A 19612-nucleotide genomic window follows, 5' to 3' on the forward strand; every position below is an offset into this window, starting at 1 on the left:
AGAAGAGATTATTGTGAATTGGAAGAAGACAAGAAAATAAATGGATAAATATCTTCAAGGTGTTGTTATTTTTACAATACCTACAAATAAATTATTGATTAAAAATAATTTGTTTTACATAGATGATCCCACATTTAGACATCACGCGCGCGCGAACTCTCATGCGATTTTAGTTACCAACGAACTGTAGGTTACGTGCATTTCAACCAGCCGATCAAAACCCGCAATGTAATGAAAGTCGCATGCGAGTTCGCGCGCCGTCTAAATCAGCCCTTAGGTTCACCTTTTTTAATCATGACAGCGATTTTTGCAGTACCACTGTCACATTTTGATGTGCTTGTATAATTATAGATAGTACAATTTGAGTACATTTGTTTTGTATTCATTTGACCATTAAATTAACCATAAATATAGTGTGGTCGTGCCAGGGAGTATCTACTCAGCACGACCACGACCTGTATGTCGCTATGCCAAAACCGTGCGAGTACATTTTTTAAAAACATAAGTACATAAAAGTACATTTCTCTTCATGACTATGTACCGCAAAAGAAATAATAAAATCATCCGTGGACGTGCTGTATAGTACCACACTAATACTGGCCACTTGTATGTGAACATTTTATCAGCTATTAATTATTTTGTTTATAATGTCATTTGATTGTCAATAATACTATAGGTAAACCAGGATCTATTGAGGGTGCGCCATGTTGCGGAATTTCACTGGAACTAATTTTTTCATACTACACTATACATGAGAATAACAGCGCCCTCTTGACAATTATCATATATTACTGGTCAGGCTATAATTGCGAGAAGCACAGACTTGTCATTTTTGCGCTCGCGCTGCGAGAAGTGTGCGAGTGTGTTTTGATCTAATTTCATAAAAATGGATACTGACGAAACTGAAAAACTAGTTTTTATAGACAGTAAAAGGGGAAGCAGAAGAGTCTTGTTGCGGGGCGGTTACAAGTATAATTTCGATAAACAAAGCAAAGGTGGTTCAACTAACTGGAGGTGCTCTAACAGAACGATCTGCTCAACTTCTATTTCTTTGAACAAAGATGAGAAGGTGATCAGGGAGTCAAATCATATGTGCAAACCAGAATTCATAAAGAGAGAGGTCGAGGGTCATCTAAACATATTGAAACGCAAAGTATGTGAAAGTATGAAACCAATACCGGCGATTTTAGAAAATTGTGTCCACGATTTTGCTGAAAAGTGTGGTGGAGATTTTGATTTTTCGCTTGTGACTGGAAGACCAAAAAAGCGGCCAAGTGCGAGTCGGACTCGCCCATGAAGGGTTCCGTATTTAGGCGATTTATGACGTATTAAAAAAACTACTTACTAGATCTCGTTCAAACCAATTTTCGGTGGAAGTTTACATGGTAATGTACATCATATATTTTTTTTTAGTTTTATCATTCTCTTATTTTAGAAGTTACGAAGGGGGGGACACACATTTTACCACTTTGGAAGTGTCTCTCGCGCAAACTATTCAGTTTAGAAAAAAATGATATTAGAAACCTCAATATCATTTTTGAAGACCTATCCATAGATACCCCACACGTATGGGTTTGATGAAAAAAAAATTTGAGTTTCAGTTCGAATTATGGGGAACCCCAAAAATTGTTTTTTTTTTCTATTTTTGTGTGAAAATCTTAATGCGGTTCACAGAATACATCTACTTACCAAGTTTCAACAGTATAGTTCTTATAGTTTCGGAGAAAAGTGGCTGTGACATACGGACGGACAGACAGACGGACAGACGGACAGACAGACAGACAGACATGACGAATCTATAAGGGTTCCGTTTTTTGCCATTTGGCTACGGAACCCTAAAAACGGCTCTATATAATGCACGAAACAAAGGTCTCGGTGTAAAAAAGTGTACATTTAATAATTTAAGTGATGTGGTAATTCCTGAAAAATTGTCTGACAGTTTTCTTATATGTAACGATGGAGACGTCGATAAAATTGACCGTAGTTATGCAGAAAACGACCAACTCAATTTTTTTATCAATGCAGAAAGCGACCATAGCCACTGAGTTAGGGTGTAAGTCACTTTGACAAAAATAAAAAGTTGGTCGTTTTCTGCATAACTACGGTCAATTTTAATATTTAGTACACCATCTGCTTTGCAAATTTTATCGGTACATACTGAATATTTCGTTTAAGGTGGCACCGCCTCCGTTTTTGCAACTGTACACGATACAAGTAAACTTAAGCGAAACGTCAGATAGCACTTGTTTTGTTCCTGTTGTTTACGCCCTTTTGCCTAATAAGGAAGAAAATACGTATAGACGGATGTTTTCACTATTGAAAAATGAATTCGGCCAAGAAATTAAAAAATATAAATGAGATTTCGAAATTGCTACTATCAACGGTCTAAAAGCTGAACATACGAATGTCGTAGTTACTGGTTGTTACTTTCATTACCAGAAAGCCTTATGGGAAAAGTCGAAAAAGTTACGCTTGGTTGATACTGAAGAAGGCAGAATTTACACAAAATTATGTACTAGGCTGGCTTTACTGCCTAAAGAAGAAATACCTGCGGCATATTTAGAAATTTCCGAAACGTTACCTGACGATCCGGCAATGACTCAGTTTCACAACTATTTTTTAAATTTCTGGATGAGGCAAATTACCGGTTCAATGATTTCAGTAAGCGAAGACGAATACCGGACTAATAATGCCATTGAGGGATGGCATAACCGATTAAACCACAGAATCTGCAAGAAGCCATCCCTTTTTTTATTCATTCAGTTACTGAGGACCGAAGCTCAGTATCAAGATATAACCATTCGTAAAATGCAACTACATTCTTCAAATGTTAAAAAAATACGCAAAGCAATAGACATGCAGAAGTATCAGCAAGAAAGAGCAATCGTCAACGACTTAGTTGAAAAAAGAATTACAATTTTAGATTGCTTGAATAGGCTCTGTATATTGATTTGATTAGCGTTTGTGTACTTATGTAAGTTTGCTGTTAAGTTTTGTTTGAATTTTTCGTTTGTAAATATGTTTTGAATTGATATTAAAAACAAAGGTGAAGTCACGGTAATTGCATAGTTTCATTTCATATTGACATTACGACTAGGGCTTGCAATCCGGATATCCGGATATCCGTTTTGTCCGGATACCCGTCCTATTTACTATCCGGATTTAGATGAAGTTGGTATCCGGATAAAACGAATAATTCAAATACTAAAATTTTAAAGAAAACTATTTTTAAAACGTTTAAAGTTATAATGGTAATCACGTTTTCGGTTGATTTTAATTATTTGGATACATTTTTACGTTATAAAAAACTGTTTATTTCAATATTATTGTCGACTACTCCCTTATTTTTTTGATATTTAAGATATTCTTATGCAGATCGACCTAGCCTCGTAAAAGTAACTTTGAGTGTACTTGTACCGTGTTCTTGTTAAACGTGATGCGCTGTCATTATTGTTAGCGTCCGAAATAGTCCGAATACATTATTAACAAAGAGCGAACAGAACCAAAATGAGTCCAACGGAGGAGGATTTAGATTTATAGGTATTGAACTGCCGAACGAAATGCAGTAGGGTTTAGCAGATATGATGAAGAAGGTTTTAGCATTTTCTATTTGAATAAATCTGTAATGAAAACCTTGATTGACTTTAAATGCAATGTAAAATCTCAACAAGAAAAGACTGTTCCAACAGTTAGAAGATATTCGATTCTCTAAATATTATCAAAACCTTGGCAGTCCATGAAATTAATTTCACAGTGCAGACTGCCAATATTAAATGGAAGTTGAAGTATCGCCATACCCTAGTAGTGTTTTTCAAAGTGTGGGTCGCGACCCCCAGGGGGGTCGCGGCACTTATCCAAGGGGGTCGCGAAGCTCAGCTTTGAAAGAAACTTATGGAAAGCAGATTACATTTTTTTTAACTTAAAAATAATCCAATCCTTTAAAATTAAATGGTCGTTAACGTACGTATCAATAAAACAAAACATTATTAGATAGGTAAACTGTATTTGTTAAACAGTTAAATAAGTAAAGATCTGTTAGGCCAGTCAAATTAGATTTTTTCCAGGAATTAATTCCCAGCAAGCTGGAAATCATCTTAATACCTTCATTTGGTTCTAAATTAGTATAATCCGAGTTTGATCCATTCCAGGAGTTGTGGAAAAATTGCTGCTCTTTTTCAGTTTTTTGCTTGTAGTTCAAAAACGGTACGTCCGACGGAAAATTTGCTCTAATCATGATAAAAATTGATATCTGAGGATTCGAAAAGTACCTTAATATGAATTAGTACCTAGTCAAACATTGTAAAAAATGGCCGCCACTTTGAATTTGTTTTTTTTTTGTAAAATCGTGTTAAAATCCGAATTATTTTTACCAATGTCTGATCCACAACAACCTTGCTGGTAGTGACATTAATTTTGACGGTGAGTTCCTTTATTTCGAGTGGTTTTGTCAATCCAAGGTAAAATGTACACCTTTTTCCACACCTCCTGGGATGGAGCAAACTCAGATTATTCGCATTTAGGACCAAATTAAGGTATTAAAATGATTTCCAGCTTGCTGGGAATTAATTCCTCAAAACGCTTTTTTGGATGTTATGAACCGTGATAGATGTAGACGTGAATTTTCACAGATGATGTATTTATGTTGCCGCTATAACAACAAATACTAAAAACAGAATATACTTAATAAATATTTAAGTGGGCTCCCATACAACCAACGTGATTTTTTTTCCAGTCCGACTCGCACTTGGCCGGTTTTTAGGGTTCCGTAGCCAAATGGCAAAAAACGGAACCCTTATAGATTCGTCATGTCTGTCTGTCCGTCCGTATGTCACAGCCACTTTTCTCCGAAACTATAAGAACTATACTGTTGAAACTTGGTAAGTAGATGTATTCTGTGAACCGCATTAAGATTTTCACACAAAAATAGAAAAAAAAACAATAAATTTTTGGGGTTCCCCATACTTCGAACTGAAACTCAAAATTTTTTTTTCATCAAACCCATACGTGTGGGGTATTTATGGATAGATCTTCAAAAATGATATTGAGGTTTCTAATATCATTTTTTTCTAAACTAAATAGTTTGCGCGAGAGACACTTCCAAAGTGGTAAAATGTGTGTCCCCCCCTTCGTAACTTCTAAAATAAAATAAGAGAATGATAAAACTAAAAAAAATATATGATGTACATTACCATGTAAACTTCCAACGAAAATTGGTTTGAACGAGATCTAGTAAGTAGTTTTTTTTAATACGTCATAAATCGCCTAAATACGGAACCCTTCATGGGCGAGTCCGACTCGCACTTGGCCGCTTTTTTTTTGTTTTGATATCGACCATTGATGGACTGTGCGGAAAGAGAAGAACCGTAGAATGTGTGGGATCCCATACATTTCACGACTGTTCTCTTTCCGCACAGACCGCACAGACACTACGACTTTCTATATATATAGAAAAACGTAGAAACGGGGTTTGGGGGTCGCGAAAAAAATTTAGTGGTCAGAAAGGGCCGTGACACCATAAAGTTTGAAAAACACTGCCCTAGTAAATTATTACAAATATAGTTTGTGTCACCTGCCGACCTAGCCAAGGTGACAATCGCTATCGCTTCGACAACGAAACGGTTTGTGTCTCTATCACTCTTACATATTAGTGCGACAGTGACAGTTGCGTTTCGATCGCTACGGAGCGTAAGCGATTGGCACGTTGGCTACACGACCAGTTCGAAGAACATATCTAATCTAATCAAGCAATTAAACTTAACGGTTGTGTAAGAAAGAAATCTTTGCCGAAAATAATTTTTAGTTTTTGGTGAGTATAATTTCATTTTGCCATTATCACGTCACGTGGCAACTCAACACAGTCATTCGTAGGTATTAGGAGCCCATCAACGTGCACACTAGCGCCACTGCTAAATAATCGTGATTATTTCAATTTAACGAAAGATATTTAAAAAAAGGGGGCCGCTACGTACTGTATCTTGTATTAAAGTACCTTTTGAATACATCAAACTAGTTTCTATGTTGCTGGATTCGTCAATCTATGCGTCCAAAGTTAAAACGGCCGTTTTTGTTATGAGTTTATAGATTGACGAATCCAGCAACATAGAAACTAGTTTGATGTATTCAAAAGGTACTTTAACCCGTGGAGCGCCCCAAAATTACCGTAGTATGGAACTCCTATACTAGTTACTGGCACACGTGTCTGGTTAGGGCGCTCCATGGGTTAATACAAGATACAGTACGTAGCGGCCCCCTTTTTCTAAATATCTTTCGTTAAATTGAAATAATCACGATTATTTAGCAGTGGCGCTAGTGTGCACGTTGATGGGCTCTTAACTGAACTAACCTAACCTCACAGTTACACCAGCTATATATTTGCACTTGCACTGCACATCAACTTAAAAGCATCGATAAAATGGTAAATGCCAAAAAATTGCTTAATACTTGCTGCTACGGAGCCTTGTGTACGTAAAATTGTATTATATTACACTTTTTATTAAGTTCATGTGAGTTTTATTAAATAAAAAGTAAGTATTCGAATTATCCGTTTTATCCGGATATCCGGATAGTAAAATAATAAATATTCGAAATATCCGGATACGAAAAATGGGCGGATATTGCAAGCCCTAATTACGACGAATCAGGTATACGAAACAGGAATACGACGAACCAGGAACAAACCTCTTAAAAGGTGACTATATTGAAAAATAAAATAAGTTAGAAGATATTTGCGTCCTTATCATTCTCATTACTTATTGAACACCCCTCGTATATCTTTTTTTTAATTAAGACTTTTTTCTGGGAAGGGGTGGACACTCTGGGCCGATGTACCTATTATACTTACCTTTTAATTTTTCTTTATTTCGATTCACGACAGCCAACTTGGCAGTGGTAATCTCGTTTAACCAAATAATCAAAAACTGGTTTATTGAAATATAATATAATATATAATGGTACTTATAACTTTTTATTTCAATAATAACAAATACATGAAAAGTTTGTCATGTAAAATTGATTTTTGTATACCTACACGTAACAATTGTCAAATGACGAAATAAATCATAATGTACCTACCTAACGTTTTTGAACATTCAAACTCTTTGGTGTTGATGTACCTTTATGTATAAGGTCAGAAATAAATTAAAAAATGTAATAGTAAAAAGCACTAGTTCGCAGAAAGTGCAGAAACGAACGAACGAAAAAGCAAACGCTAAACAGTTAAAAAAATACAACTTTTTGGGCACCTGTATTAAAAAGTAGCTTTTAAAATAACAGCAGAAGTACCAATACATAATATACAATTGATATTAAATTTTTTCTGTTAGCAAAGTAGAAAAGATAACTAAAAAAATGCAGATGGATGGGTCACAATAAACCGTTTCACTTGATAACTCTTAGTACCCATAACTAAAGATTACTTAAATATCATGACTAGTTTAAACTGTCAATAATCTTATTTTTTAACAAGTATAATGACGAGTAAACGTTGTGTTTATTTGATAGAAATGGAACATAGAATGCCCTAAAAATTGTATGAGATCTCTCAGCATCCAATATAGGAAGGCTTGCAACGATTTCCCAGGACGTTGAGTTACGATGGTACGCTGGCTGCATAGCACTAGGCTGTCCAATGTCCGTATCAACCAAATAATGGCATTCCGAAGGCCTGAGGTACGTGCGGTTGTCACCTTTATTCAAATCGTTGAAATGTGGTTGAACGAAACGGGTGGCTGAAAACAAGAGGCATATTAGTTTTTCACAACACTGACTGGAGGGAATGTTTCGATTTTAACATAGGTACCTATCTTGTTTTGTGAATGGGTCATATAAACACAAAAATACAAAGGTTGTCTCTTTCTTTTTCCGAAAGTTAAAGATAGGTACTGAAGGCTAATTTCGGATTGAACCTTTAAATTATGAAACCCTGCCTGCAACGTTGGTCTGGAATCAAATCAAAATTGTGGACATTTGTTTTGCCAATGCTAGGAGCATTTAATGGAATAGTACATACAAGGTACAAAGGCATAAAGTAATTAATTTAATTTTTTATTTATTTATCTTAAAATTTATGGGTCCGAGCGGAAGCGAGGGCCGACATCGATCCCTATCGCTATCCCTAGTGATAAAGAGTAGAAATAATACCATTCGGTGATGAAGCATAAGGTGCCGGTAGCTGTCCATTAAACTCGCTGGCTACAAAACGAATCCGGTACTCAGGAGGCAGGTGAAAACTGGATGGCGATCGGTACCAGTCTTTACCAAAACAAACATACTTGTTTTGGTAAAGGCCTGTGTCATTCGTGACCGGCAGGTGATGCAGAATGTTCATCGGTGCGTGGTAGTTATTAAACAGCGCCATTATCCGCGAAACACCTGTCAAAGTTTTAAGTTAATTAGTTTATCTACGCACATATCATTAGAGTCTGTGCGGAAATAGAAGAGTCGTGGAATGTATGGGGCCCAATACCGAACATTACCAATACCATTTCCGAACAGACTCTAGTGCTCTAAAATTCGTTCAGAAACCGTAGGAAATGACCAGCATTATTACAACCAATAATGCGACCAATATTTACCAGGGGGGGACAGTCATATACTCATATATAAAGCCCTTTATTCTAAAAAAAATAGCGCCATCTATATCATTGAATACTACACTTTCTTTTAAATATGGCTACACTTTATTTCGTCAGAACGTCTTAAGTCTCGTATTTAGGACATGAAACAAACAAAAAACATTTAATAGAACAGATTATTTTATGGCCATCGTTGCCATGGAGGCGATTGTCACAATAAAAGACATCTTTGTCAAATAAAGCTCAAAATATTATAACACCTTTTTTATTGTACTAGAACATAATTCAGATAAATAAAAATACTTTCGGTTATACAATGTTAAAAGAAACAAAGTTTTCATACGCCATCACAGTCGCTGAGAACTTTACAAGAAAATTCAGAAAAAACCATGGCGGGTAGATTCCAAACCTGCTGCGTGTAATTGTGTTTCGTGGTCAATTGTGTGTTACTTTTTGTGTTAATTGCCCGCAGGGATTGGGAGCAGGACACCGGGCAAACAGCAAGTCATATCCCGAATACATCAGACAACTAAATATAAAGAAGACTATGGCTGATGAAAATATTTTGTACAGTGAGGCATCCAATCATCATTCCAAAGTCAGCCATAAGTCTTACGCGAATATAACGGCTTCCTCCCCTCAATCACACCAAACCCAATCGTATGTAAAAACTGTATTTCGGCAACCTCGCTCACCCCCTCAACTGGCTAAAGGTTACGACAGAAAGGCCCATGAGGCTTTAACAAGGGACCCGGTGATTGAGTCCAGGCCGGTTCATCCCGATCAACATCAACGCAAAGAATATAATAAAATTTCAGAAATAATAAATCTGATTACTGCTTTTGTAAAAGTATTTTCTCCGGCCACTCCTTTAAGTCCCTCTCTGCTATCCCACGTTGCGCCATTTATTTCATCCTTGCTCACATCATATAATGGATCAAGTAGTTCTCCAGTGGAATTGCCGCAGCATTTCCAATAAAAAACACGAATTACTTTTCCTGATCAACAAATTTAGTCCCATGATTTTAGCCATATCGGATATAGCCATATACCATTACCATATACCATTATTAATGTACAATATTAACGGGGCAGATTGGGATACTTATAAAAACATTCTACATGCATCCGCCGATAGGGTTTTCCCTCTTAAAAATACAGTCGTGGGTAAATTAGCTTCCCCTCCATGGTGGGACAAGGATTGTACTAGAGCCGTTAAGAGTAGAAAAGAAGCGGAAATGACATATGCCTCGAATATGTCGACCGAGAATTTTGAGGCTTTGACTAAAACTATGGCAGACACAAGAAAATTACTTAATAATAAGAAATCTGAGGGTTGGAAATCTTTTTGTTCGGCATTAAGTCCCACTACTCCGGATACGATAGTTTGGAACAATATTCGAAAATTTAGAAAATCGTATAACCCTAATAACTGTCCTTTCCCCAATTCGTTACAATGGGCTGAATCTTTCATTGATAGAATTGCACTTCCTTATGTCCCAGGGGTCCTTGATTCTCCGATTGGTCTGCTAAATAATCACTCTAGTGACGCTCTAGATCAACTTTTTACTATGTTGGAGCTCAGAAATGTTCTCAAAGCGGTTAAAGACTCCGCCCCTGGACATGACGGAATCCCATATTCTTTTATAGCCAAAGCAAATATTTTCTAGATTTGATTAACTGCATCTTTCTTTCGGGCCATCCGCCCTCATCCTGGAAAGCTCAACTAATTATGCCTATTCTGAAGCCAAATAAAGATCCTAATGACCCTCGATCTTACCGCCCCATAGCTTTATCCTCAGTCTTAACAAAGATTTTTGAACACCTGATTAAAAATAGACTTGAGTGGTATGTGGAAAGCCATAATTTGTTAGGAGGATCTCAATTTGGTTTCAGAAAGGGAAAAAGTACAATGGATAGTTTTAGCAACCGGAAGGAGAAACTGGGCACCGACGCAAAACTGCCGGATATGCTCAAAGCATATTACGAAAACCTACCTTTTCTATTTCTTCCTGTGGCACACAGTATGCTAAAAAATCTTTCTTTAGGCGTACTTGTAATATACTTGGTCAACCAGATCTTGACAGTAGAAAAAGGCGGCAAATTTGAAAAATGTAGGCGCGAAGGGATATCGTCGCATAGAAAATTTGAATTTCGCGCCTTTTTTTACTGACAAGATTTGGTTGACCAGCTATATGTATAATGAATCGCTTAATGTTTTCTTACTTTATTTGCGTATTGTACTCACAACTATACCTACGGGTAATTTATAATTAAGTAACCTATTTACTTTTCATTGTAATAGTCAACTTAGTAATGTATGAAACTTTAGGCCTATTTTTAGTCATTTTTGTAAGACTTATTTGTAAAAGGCTGTTTGTTTTCTAAAAAAAAAAAAAAAAAAAAGAAAATTGGCCCATTTATATTTTATTTATCGTTGCGTCTTACGTAGGCGAACAACTCGCGAACGTGATTAAAATTACCCCAATATTTGATAATATTGGGGTAATTTTTACCTATATGGTATCCCCGGGTTTGTGACGTCATCTATGTCTATCCCGTACGGGGGCACGCGGTAGGCCACATCTATAGAAATACTACCATCTATGCATCTGACAATGCACTTGATAAATACATCTGACAGCTCATGCCAGAGGCAGGCTGCAACTCTACAGATACTGAATCTCATATAACCTATGCTCTACCGTGCTACCTGTGCTCCAGAACTGTAAATCAAACCTAAATGCACTGGCTAACTCCAACAAAGTCATACTTAGATGGGTACCAGGGCACTCCGACATTAACGGAAACGAAGAAGCGGATGAACTTGCTAGGAAGGGCGCAGACACACCCCTGGTCGGCCCAGAACCGTTTTGTGGAATCACAAAACGGGACGCATATTCTCTGCTCAACAACATGGAAAAAGCGAGAGCAATCGATTGGTGGAAGTTCGTCAGAGGACAAGAACACTCGAAAGCTCTAATCAAAGGGTTCAACAGCAAAACTGCTAAGGAGCTTCTAGGGCTCAAAAGACACAAAACTTGCGCGGTGACTAGAATTTTGACTGGACACTGCAAGTTGAACAAACACATGTTCCGAATAGGGAAAAAACAAGATGCGACATGCAGGTTCCGTCAGGAGTCAGAGGAGACTGCTATGCACATTCTCTGTTCCTGCGGACCACTAATGTCCAAAAGAAGTACCTACCTAGGGCGACACATACTGGAACCCTATGAGGTACAGAGCATTACGGCCCAAAGAATCTGGAGCTTCCTGGATTCAACGGGCTGGATTCAAAGTGAACTTTAAAGGGCTGTCACAATAGATCATAGCTTGGTCGAAGCGACACTCAAAGGCCCACAAAACCCCAATAATAATAATAATGCTCTACCGTGAAAACGAAGATCGAAGTTTCTTTATCTGCCTCTCTATCGCTCGAATATCCTTGTCAATAAACGCAGTTTCATAGTAAATGTATATGTCGAAAGTTGGTCGAAAGCGAATTATTGCGATCGATTCGCCCAAGATTCGCCTCGGCAACGTTGCTCGGCGAGCATAGTTCGCGCCAGTGTACTATATGCCCAAGTCAACATATTAACAGTAACTATACGTTACTGCCTGCGACATAAATATGCGACGCACGTAATTGTATAAATAGCATGTAATAGCGATGTTACGGTTCGACTTCACAAACCGGTTCAAACCGAGTTAGGCCTGAAGTCGACTAAACCGACGTGAGTGTACCGTAAGTCGATTTTTCGATTTGTTGCTGCGTCACTTTCGTTTGACATATTGAGGAAAGAGATGTTTGTATTGTACTAACGCGAATCAATTCCAAACCCCTAAGAAAAATGTTGCCATGCACATTGCCGCCATTATTGAGTCGAGTCTAACTCTCATAGAGTTAAGTCAAAACTTGGTACGAACAGGTAAAGTAAATTGAAACTTATTACATAAGTTTTAAGGTTCACTTTCGCATGGGCTTAATTAAAGAGATCGACTTGGCGGTAAACTTCGGTTCGGTTTGGCGGTTTCGCGCCGCGTCGCTTTGCGCGCGGCTTACGGAAATGTACGAATTCGCGCCGATAACTGACAGAACCGCACGAGACCTCACGCTCTTTCTTGCTTACTGTTATACTGCTTTCCCGTTTTAGCTTTAGCAATGAATGAAATTGTGATCTACCGCGCAACGCAACTAAATTATTAGGTACAAATGTTTCTAAGAATTATTTTGAGTCAAAGTTTTTGTTGTCGTGTAAAAGATGTGCTTTTTCGTATAATTGTCTGTATAGAAATTCTAGGCGCGACTTAGGTTTCTCGCCATTTTTTACTGACAAACAAACTGGTTTTCCAGACATTACGGACCATTAAAAAAAACTTGTAGGTACCATTCGCTTTTAAATCTCCTTTTCACAACGATAATGGAATCTATCTATCTATCTATATAGCCTTTTATTCCGATCCTTGGGTACAACGGTTATTAAGTCGATTTTATTATTTTTACTACAATATGTCCCGCAGTTCGGTGTGCCTCTTGGCATAGGCCTCCTCCAACCTTCTCCACTGTACTCTGTCCTCTGCAACTCTGGACCAGTAAGGCCCCAGGGTTAAGCGGATTTCATCTACCCATCTTGTTTTTGGATGTTTTTGTTTTCTACTTCCGTCTCTTGGGTGCCATAGGGTGACTTGTTTGCTCCATTTATTTAATTTGCATCTCAGCATGTGTCCTGTCCACCCCCACTTTAGATGGTCTATCCGACTTAATATGTCCATAACCTTGGTTTTTCTTCTTATCGCCGAGTTTGAGATTTTGTCCTTAAGCTTAATTCCTAGGATACTTCTCTCCATTGCCCTTTGACATTTTGCCAATTTTTCTCTATCCTTGATAGTAAGTGACCATGTCTCACATCCGTAAGTTATACATGGTAGAATACAAGTGTTGAAAGTCTTTCTCTTAATGTGCATACTGATATCTGTGTTTTTCATTATTTCTTTTAAAGACCAGTACGTTTTCCATCCACAAGCTATTCTTTTGTTGACTTCCTTGGCCATTGAGTCGTTAGGGGAGATAATTTGTCCCAGGTAGACATATTCGCTCACATATTCATAGGTGTTTCCATTTGCTTCTATGTTTATCTCTTTGGTATTGGTCATCAGTTTTGTTTTGCTTGCATTCATTTCTAGCCCTACTCTACTGCTGATAACTGCTAGCGTCTCCATCATGTATTTTAGTTTAATTGGGCATTCTTCTAAAAGGATTATGTCGTCCGCGAATCTTAAGTGATTAAGACTGTTTCCGTTGATCTTGAGGCCATAAGCTTCCCAGTCCAGTTGTCTGAAGATATGTTCCAGTACGGCATTGAACAATTTAGGCGATAATGGGTCGCCTTGTCTGACTCCTCGGTTTATTGGAAAAGGGGCTCCTTTCGATTCGAGTTTTATTCGGCTTTTGCTCTTTTTGTAAATGTTTTTGATTAGTTCAATGTACGTGCTGTGCACTCCTTGTTCGCTTAGACTGTGCCATATGTAATCGTGATTCAGGCTATCAAATGCTTTGGAGTAATCAATGAAAGCAATGTATAGGGGCTTCTGATATTCATTGTATTTTTCCATTACTTGTTTGATTGTGTGGATGTGATCAATGGTGCTGAAGTTCTTCCTGAATCCTGCCTGCTCTAGTGGCTGATTTTCGTCCAATGTTTGTGTGATTCTTTCTAGGATTATTTTTGCAAAGACCTTGTAGACGTTTGATATAAGGCTTATTGGTCTGTAATTTCCAATATCGTCCTTGTTTCCTTTTTTATGGAGAAGAATTATGTACGAGTCCCCCCACTGATCTGGAACTATGCCCGAGGTTAGAATGCTGTTAAAAAAATCAGTTAGGATTGGGCATACTTCCTCTAACGTGCCCCTCATCATCTCATTGTATATATTGTCTGGTCCGGGCGCTTTATCCAGTTTTTGAGACATGATGGCTTTCTCCACTTCTCGTTTAAGTATTGGTGGTATTTCTTCAAGGCTGTCGGGTGATATTTGATAGGCACCTTTGTTTAGGTTCTCATCTTTGTTGGAGTAAAGGGCTCTGTAGTACTCCGTAGCAAGCTTCTGGATATCCATTCGTTTTGTCACTTGTTTTGATCTGCTGTTTTTGTCTTTTATTAGTCCCGGGATCCATTCCATGCCCTGTTCCTTAAGTTCTTTAAAAGCTTTCTTGGCTCCACCCGTTCTTTGAATTGTATCTTCTAATTTTTTCAGTCTTTGAGTTTTTCTATCTTTCCTTATGCTTTCTTTTATTTGTTTGCTTATGCTTGATATTATCTTTCGATTGTCCTTACTGTTCACTTTGTCTGCTATTAGTACCTTTCTTTTCTCTAGAAGTTCTATTGTCTTTTCGCAAAATTTTGTGTTTCTAACTGTATTCGCTTTCTTCATAGATGATGATGAAAGGGTTTTTTCTATGTATCTGTATTTTTCTACTATGCTTGTATCAGAGTTTATTGCTTCTTGCAGTTTCTTGATATGGGATGGGTCAATCCTGTTATCGCAAAGCTCTGTTGTTTTTAATGAGTTTTTAATGCTGTTTCTTGAATGTTTTACCGGATGTGATTTTAAGTAGCAGCGCACCATTCGATGGTCTGTATTAAAGTTTAAGTTCTGTATCACGTGTGTATCATCGAAGGATTTTGGCTTGTTGGTTATTATGAAGTCAATTTCGTTTTTGTGATTCCCATCTGGTGACAGCCAAGTCCATTTGGTGTTTGGTTTTTTTCTGAACATTGAATTGAGGAGTACTAGGTTATTTTGCAATAAGAAGTCTATAAGTTTTTGTCCATTGTTGCTTCTCTCTCCATGGCCGTACTTCCCCATTACTAATTCTTCACCAGCTTCTCTGGTGCCCACCTGGGCGTTGAAGTCACCCATCAATATGAGGTGGTTGTTTTGGTATTTCTTTACAATTTCCGATAGATTGATGTAGAAATTCTCAATGTCCTGTTTAGACGCTGCCTCTGTGGGTGAATAAACTTGTACAATTGACCCTGGCTTCTTGTAATTGGGGAAACAAATGTTAAGTATTGCGAGTCTGTCAGAGATTCCTATCAGCTCCTGTATGTAGTTTTTTAATGTTTTTTTGATAAGAAAGCCCACTCCTCTTTGTCCTGCCGTTTCCCCTTTTTGGTACAGTATATAGTCATTAATCTCTACTATTTTCTCCCCCAGTCTCCTCATTTCGCTTATGCCAAGTATATCAAGGTTTATGTTTTCAAGCGCGTTTTGTAGTTCGATCAGGCTTTCTTGCTGTCTTAATGTTCTAGTATTCAGTGTTGCAATTTTGACGGATTCGCTTTTTTTAGTTTCTTTTGTTGGAGGGTATTGGTCTAGTACTCCCGCGGTGACCGGCCGTGTTGGGAGACAATTATGTTGTGTTGGTCTTGTTTGGTTTTCATTTTGGTGGTTTTGTTCTTGTTTGTTTGCTGTTGTTTCTATTTTGCTGTTTTGCTTCCGGGTTCTGTTATTCTGTAATTGCTATTGTTTGCTCGAAGATGATAAGGAATTTGATCTTGAACGGTTCATAATGGCGAAAGCATTTGTTTTATTTATTTTTGCGGGGGCTAACTGCTTTGCCTCTTCGTTCTGCTTGTTGGTATTATCCAGTGTTGGTGATTTTGTTGGAGATCGTTTCCTTTTCTCGTTGGTTTTGTCTTGATTTGTTTTTTCTTTTATTATGAGTTTGTCGTATCTGATCATAGCAATATTGCCCTTTTTGATTTCTTCTTGTCTTTTAATGTTCAGCTCTTTTCTTATTTGAATGACATCCTTGGGGTAGTCCTCGGAGACGTAGGTGTTTGCTGGTAGCTTCTTGCTATTCTTTAGTACTTGCAATCTTCTCCATGCTAGGGTCAGTTTAACTAGTATGGGTCTGTGTTTCTTGTCCTTCTTTATACCTAGTCGGCGAACTTCACTTATTTCCCACTTATCAAAGCTTTCGCTTTCTCCATCTTTTACTACGTTGTTTAGGGTTTTCTGAACCAGTTCTAGTAATTCGGTGTCATTTCGCTCTGATTCTTCCACACCATGAAGTATTAGATTGTTTTTTCTTACTTCTCTTTCTAAGTTATGTACTTTGTTTTTGAGCACTGTTACATCATTTTTCAGTTTTGAGTTCTCTTCCATTAGTGGGGCTAATTTTTCTTCTATGGTGGTTGACATGCTTGCGTTGAAGCTTTCTTTTAACGAGTTAGTATGTTTTTCAAAGTCTTTTCTTATTATATCCATGTTTTCTTCCATTTTCTTCATTAGTGATTCGAGTTTCGTTTCTAATGGCATGATGTTCTGATTTACTACTAAATTGGTAGAAAAAAATATTCTGGTATCACCGATTTGAGGTTGGTATCACTTTTTTTGGGGTAATTCAGTTTATTTTGCTGGCAACACTATATTAGCCGTCAGCTGTCACTGTCACTAAAACGGATGTAACTTCAGTGCGTCTATGTTAGGTTATACTGTATAGTTATTGTTATATATGGTTCCCGATTAGCTTCTTGGCACTATTTTCCTTTAAAATGCACTGTTTTACGCGGATTTTTAGTGAATCACAGACTTTAGGCTTTGGGCTAGATGTATTTAGAGGTTTTGCACTGCGACTCTTGTTTTTACACTGGTTTTTTATCGAAAGTCTTCTGACGACACTTAGAACGGTTCTTATTTGACAGATGCCAGACCGGAAGAAGGGATAATGGAATAGCATTAACCAAAAAATTTTAAGTTCTGATTGTCCATCCTAACGTAGGGACGTTAGGATGGACAAGGATCGAACAAACCGTAAAATTGACAAATCGATTTGGTCGGCTCAAAACCAAGTGACTTTAGTGACTACACGCCATACACGGTGCGGTTTGAACTAATGATACTTAAAAACTATAGAAGTTAATTCGATTTGGCCAAACCGGTATGCAAACCGGGTTGGGTCTAAATCGGAGTCGACTTGTCCGGTTTGAAAATTTAGCGGTTTGACTCATCACTAGCATGTAAGCAATAATAGCCTATAAATATGTGTTATGTTTAGATTTCGCTCTCTATACTTGGATACCGAGAATACAACACAACTTCGGTAATGTTTCGGCTTTACCTAAACTCCATTTCGACCCTCCGACTACCAAGTCATCACATGGCGACCCATACCAGAAGAGAACCAGGAAAGTGAAGAATACCACAGCGCACCGCATACGAGAATGAAGATAGAAGTCAAGGCAAGAAGATCACCCTAATGAAGATTCAAGTTGAAGAACTTATTTTTCAAGAAAGAAACTTCCTGCGCTTTTTCAAGAAAGAACCTTCCTATTAAAACAGAACCCTCCCACACATTTAGGAAACGAAAGAGAAGAAAGAAAAAGATGACCAAGAAACATAACTCAAATTAAGAAGAGACGAAGAAGGAAGAAAGAAGAGCGTTGTCCAGGGTTATCCCGGCTCGCAATTCAAGAGGTGTCCAGGGTTATCCCGGCCCACATCAAGAGGTGTCCAGGGTTATCCCGGCCCATGCTCGAGGGAGTCCAGGGTTAGCCCGGCCCGTCATCGTCGTCAGAGCAGAGGCAGCCACATGCAGCGTCAGCGAGTGCCACATGGAGGTGCCAGCTCGCCAGCGGCGTCACGCGACCGCCCGCCCGTGCCAGCGCGGAATGCAGCGTCAACATAACCTACTTACGGGAGTACATTGCCCGCTACTAATAGCCCGAGCAAGGTACGGTCGGCTAGTATGGCGCAATGGAAATAATTAGTAATAGCTGAACTTTTCGATGTAAGGGACAGATAATAAATCTAGTGATTACGTCGACACATAATCCAAATAGAAATATTACATTAAGATATTTAAAAAAAAATGTAAAAATATAAAAATTCACAGAAAATTTGTAAAAAATATTAATAACTTTTTTTAAATTTATACACATAGAGAAATATTTGCTTTATAACATTGAGCATGAATCACACAAAACATAATTATGTATCCTACATTTAAAGTAAGTAACCTACGGTTTTTATTGAATTCAGTATATTCCCGTCCCCAAAAATGGTAATAGGCTATTTTTTCTCTCATTATTTCCAAATTATAATAAGTACAAGCGTTGCAATTTAATCTTACACTAAACAACTAGATTTTGCCCTGTGCGCGGGGCCCGAGGGCCCCGCGATGTGCGTGTTGTTTGTTGTATTGTTGTTGTTGGTGCTGTTGTTGATGTGTTGTTGTTTGTGCTGTAGTTTTGTTTTCCAAAGGGAAAAAAAATGAAATTGTACTTTTGCTCGAAGGAAAAGATCCGTATGCGAGCATTTCATTCCCGCAGCTCGGCCTTCGGCCTCGCGTGCTTGGGAAACCGTAAGGGACGCTCCGGGCCTTCGGCCCTACGCGGAGCTCGGCCTTCGGCCTTCGCTGGGCCTCGAAGCTCAGCGTCGGGCCTTCGGCCCGCCGCTTCGCTTATTTAAAACACTTAGGAGTGTTGTTTTTGCTTTGGAGCGTAAGCGGGAAGTTGGAGCTTAAACACGACCCAATAGTAAAAGTGTCTTGACAAGCTCACGTCGGGCCTACGGCCTTCGGCCTTCGGCCCGCCGTTTCGCTTGTCTAAGCCACTTTTACTATTGTGTCGTGTTTAAGCTCCAACTTCCCCCTCTCGTGTGACGCTTCGGGCCTTCGGCCCTACGCGGAGCTCGGCCTTCGGCCTTCGCGAGGCTCGACGCTTCGCCGCCGGGCCTTCGGCCCGCCGGCTCGCTTATCAAGACAGTTGACTTGTTAGAACGCTTGGGAACACTGCATTCACGCAGCTCGGCCTTCGGCCTCGCTTTAAATTACTTGGGGTTGCACGCTTGGGAGTCGGGGTGAAGGCTCCGGGCCTTCGGCCCTCCGCCGGGGTCGGCGTTCAGCCTCCCGGCCTGAAGCTCGCCCTTCGGGCTCGCTAACACACTTTTTGTATAGGATTTTGCTTTGTGCGTCATTCCCGCAGCTCGGCCTTCGGCCTCGCCCAAAATTACTGGGGGTGGGTGACGCTTGG

At 38.7% G+C, this 19612-nt stretch overlaps 1 protein-coding gene across 1 annotated transcript in view; it reads right to left on the minus strand.

The window, feature by feature from the left end:
* Positions 1–7363: 7363 nt before the first annotated feature.
* Positions 7364–19612, minus strand: part of LOC134660810 (alpha-1,2-mannosyltransferase ALG9) — a 71998-nt gene continuing 59749 nt past the window's right edge. Inside the window, exons 8-9 of the mRNA XM_063516613.1 lie at positions 8140–8370; positions 7364–7727 (exon numbers count right to left, since the gene is read on the minus strand). Of these exons, the coding sequence (XP_063372683.1) occupies positions 7429–7727; positions 8140–8370 (530 nt within the window). The 3' untranslated portion in view covers positions 7364–7428. The remainder of the gene's footprint in view (positions 7728–8139; positions 8371–19612) is intronic.

The sequence above is a fragment of the Cydia amplana genome, chromosome Z, assembly GCF_948474715.1.
Source record: "Cydia amplana chromosome Z, ilCydAmpl1.1, whole genome shotgun sequence".
In the NCBI taxonomy this organism is placed as follows: domain Eukaryota; kingdom Metazoa; phylum Arthropoda; class Insecta; order Lepidoptera; family Tortricidae; genus Cydia; species Cydia amplana.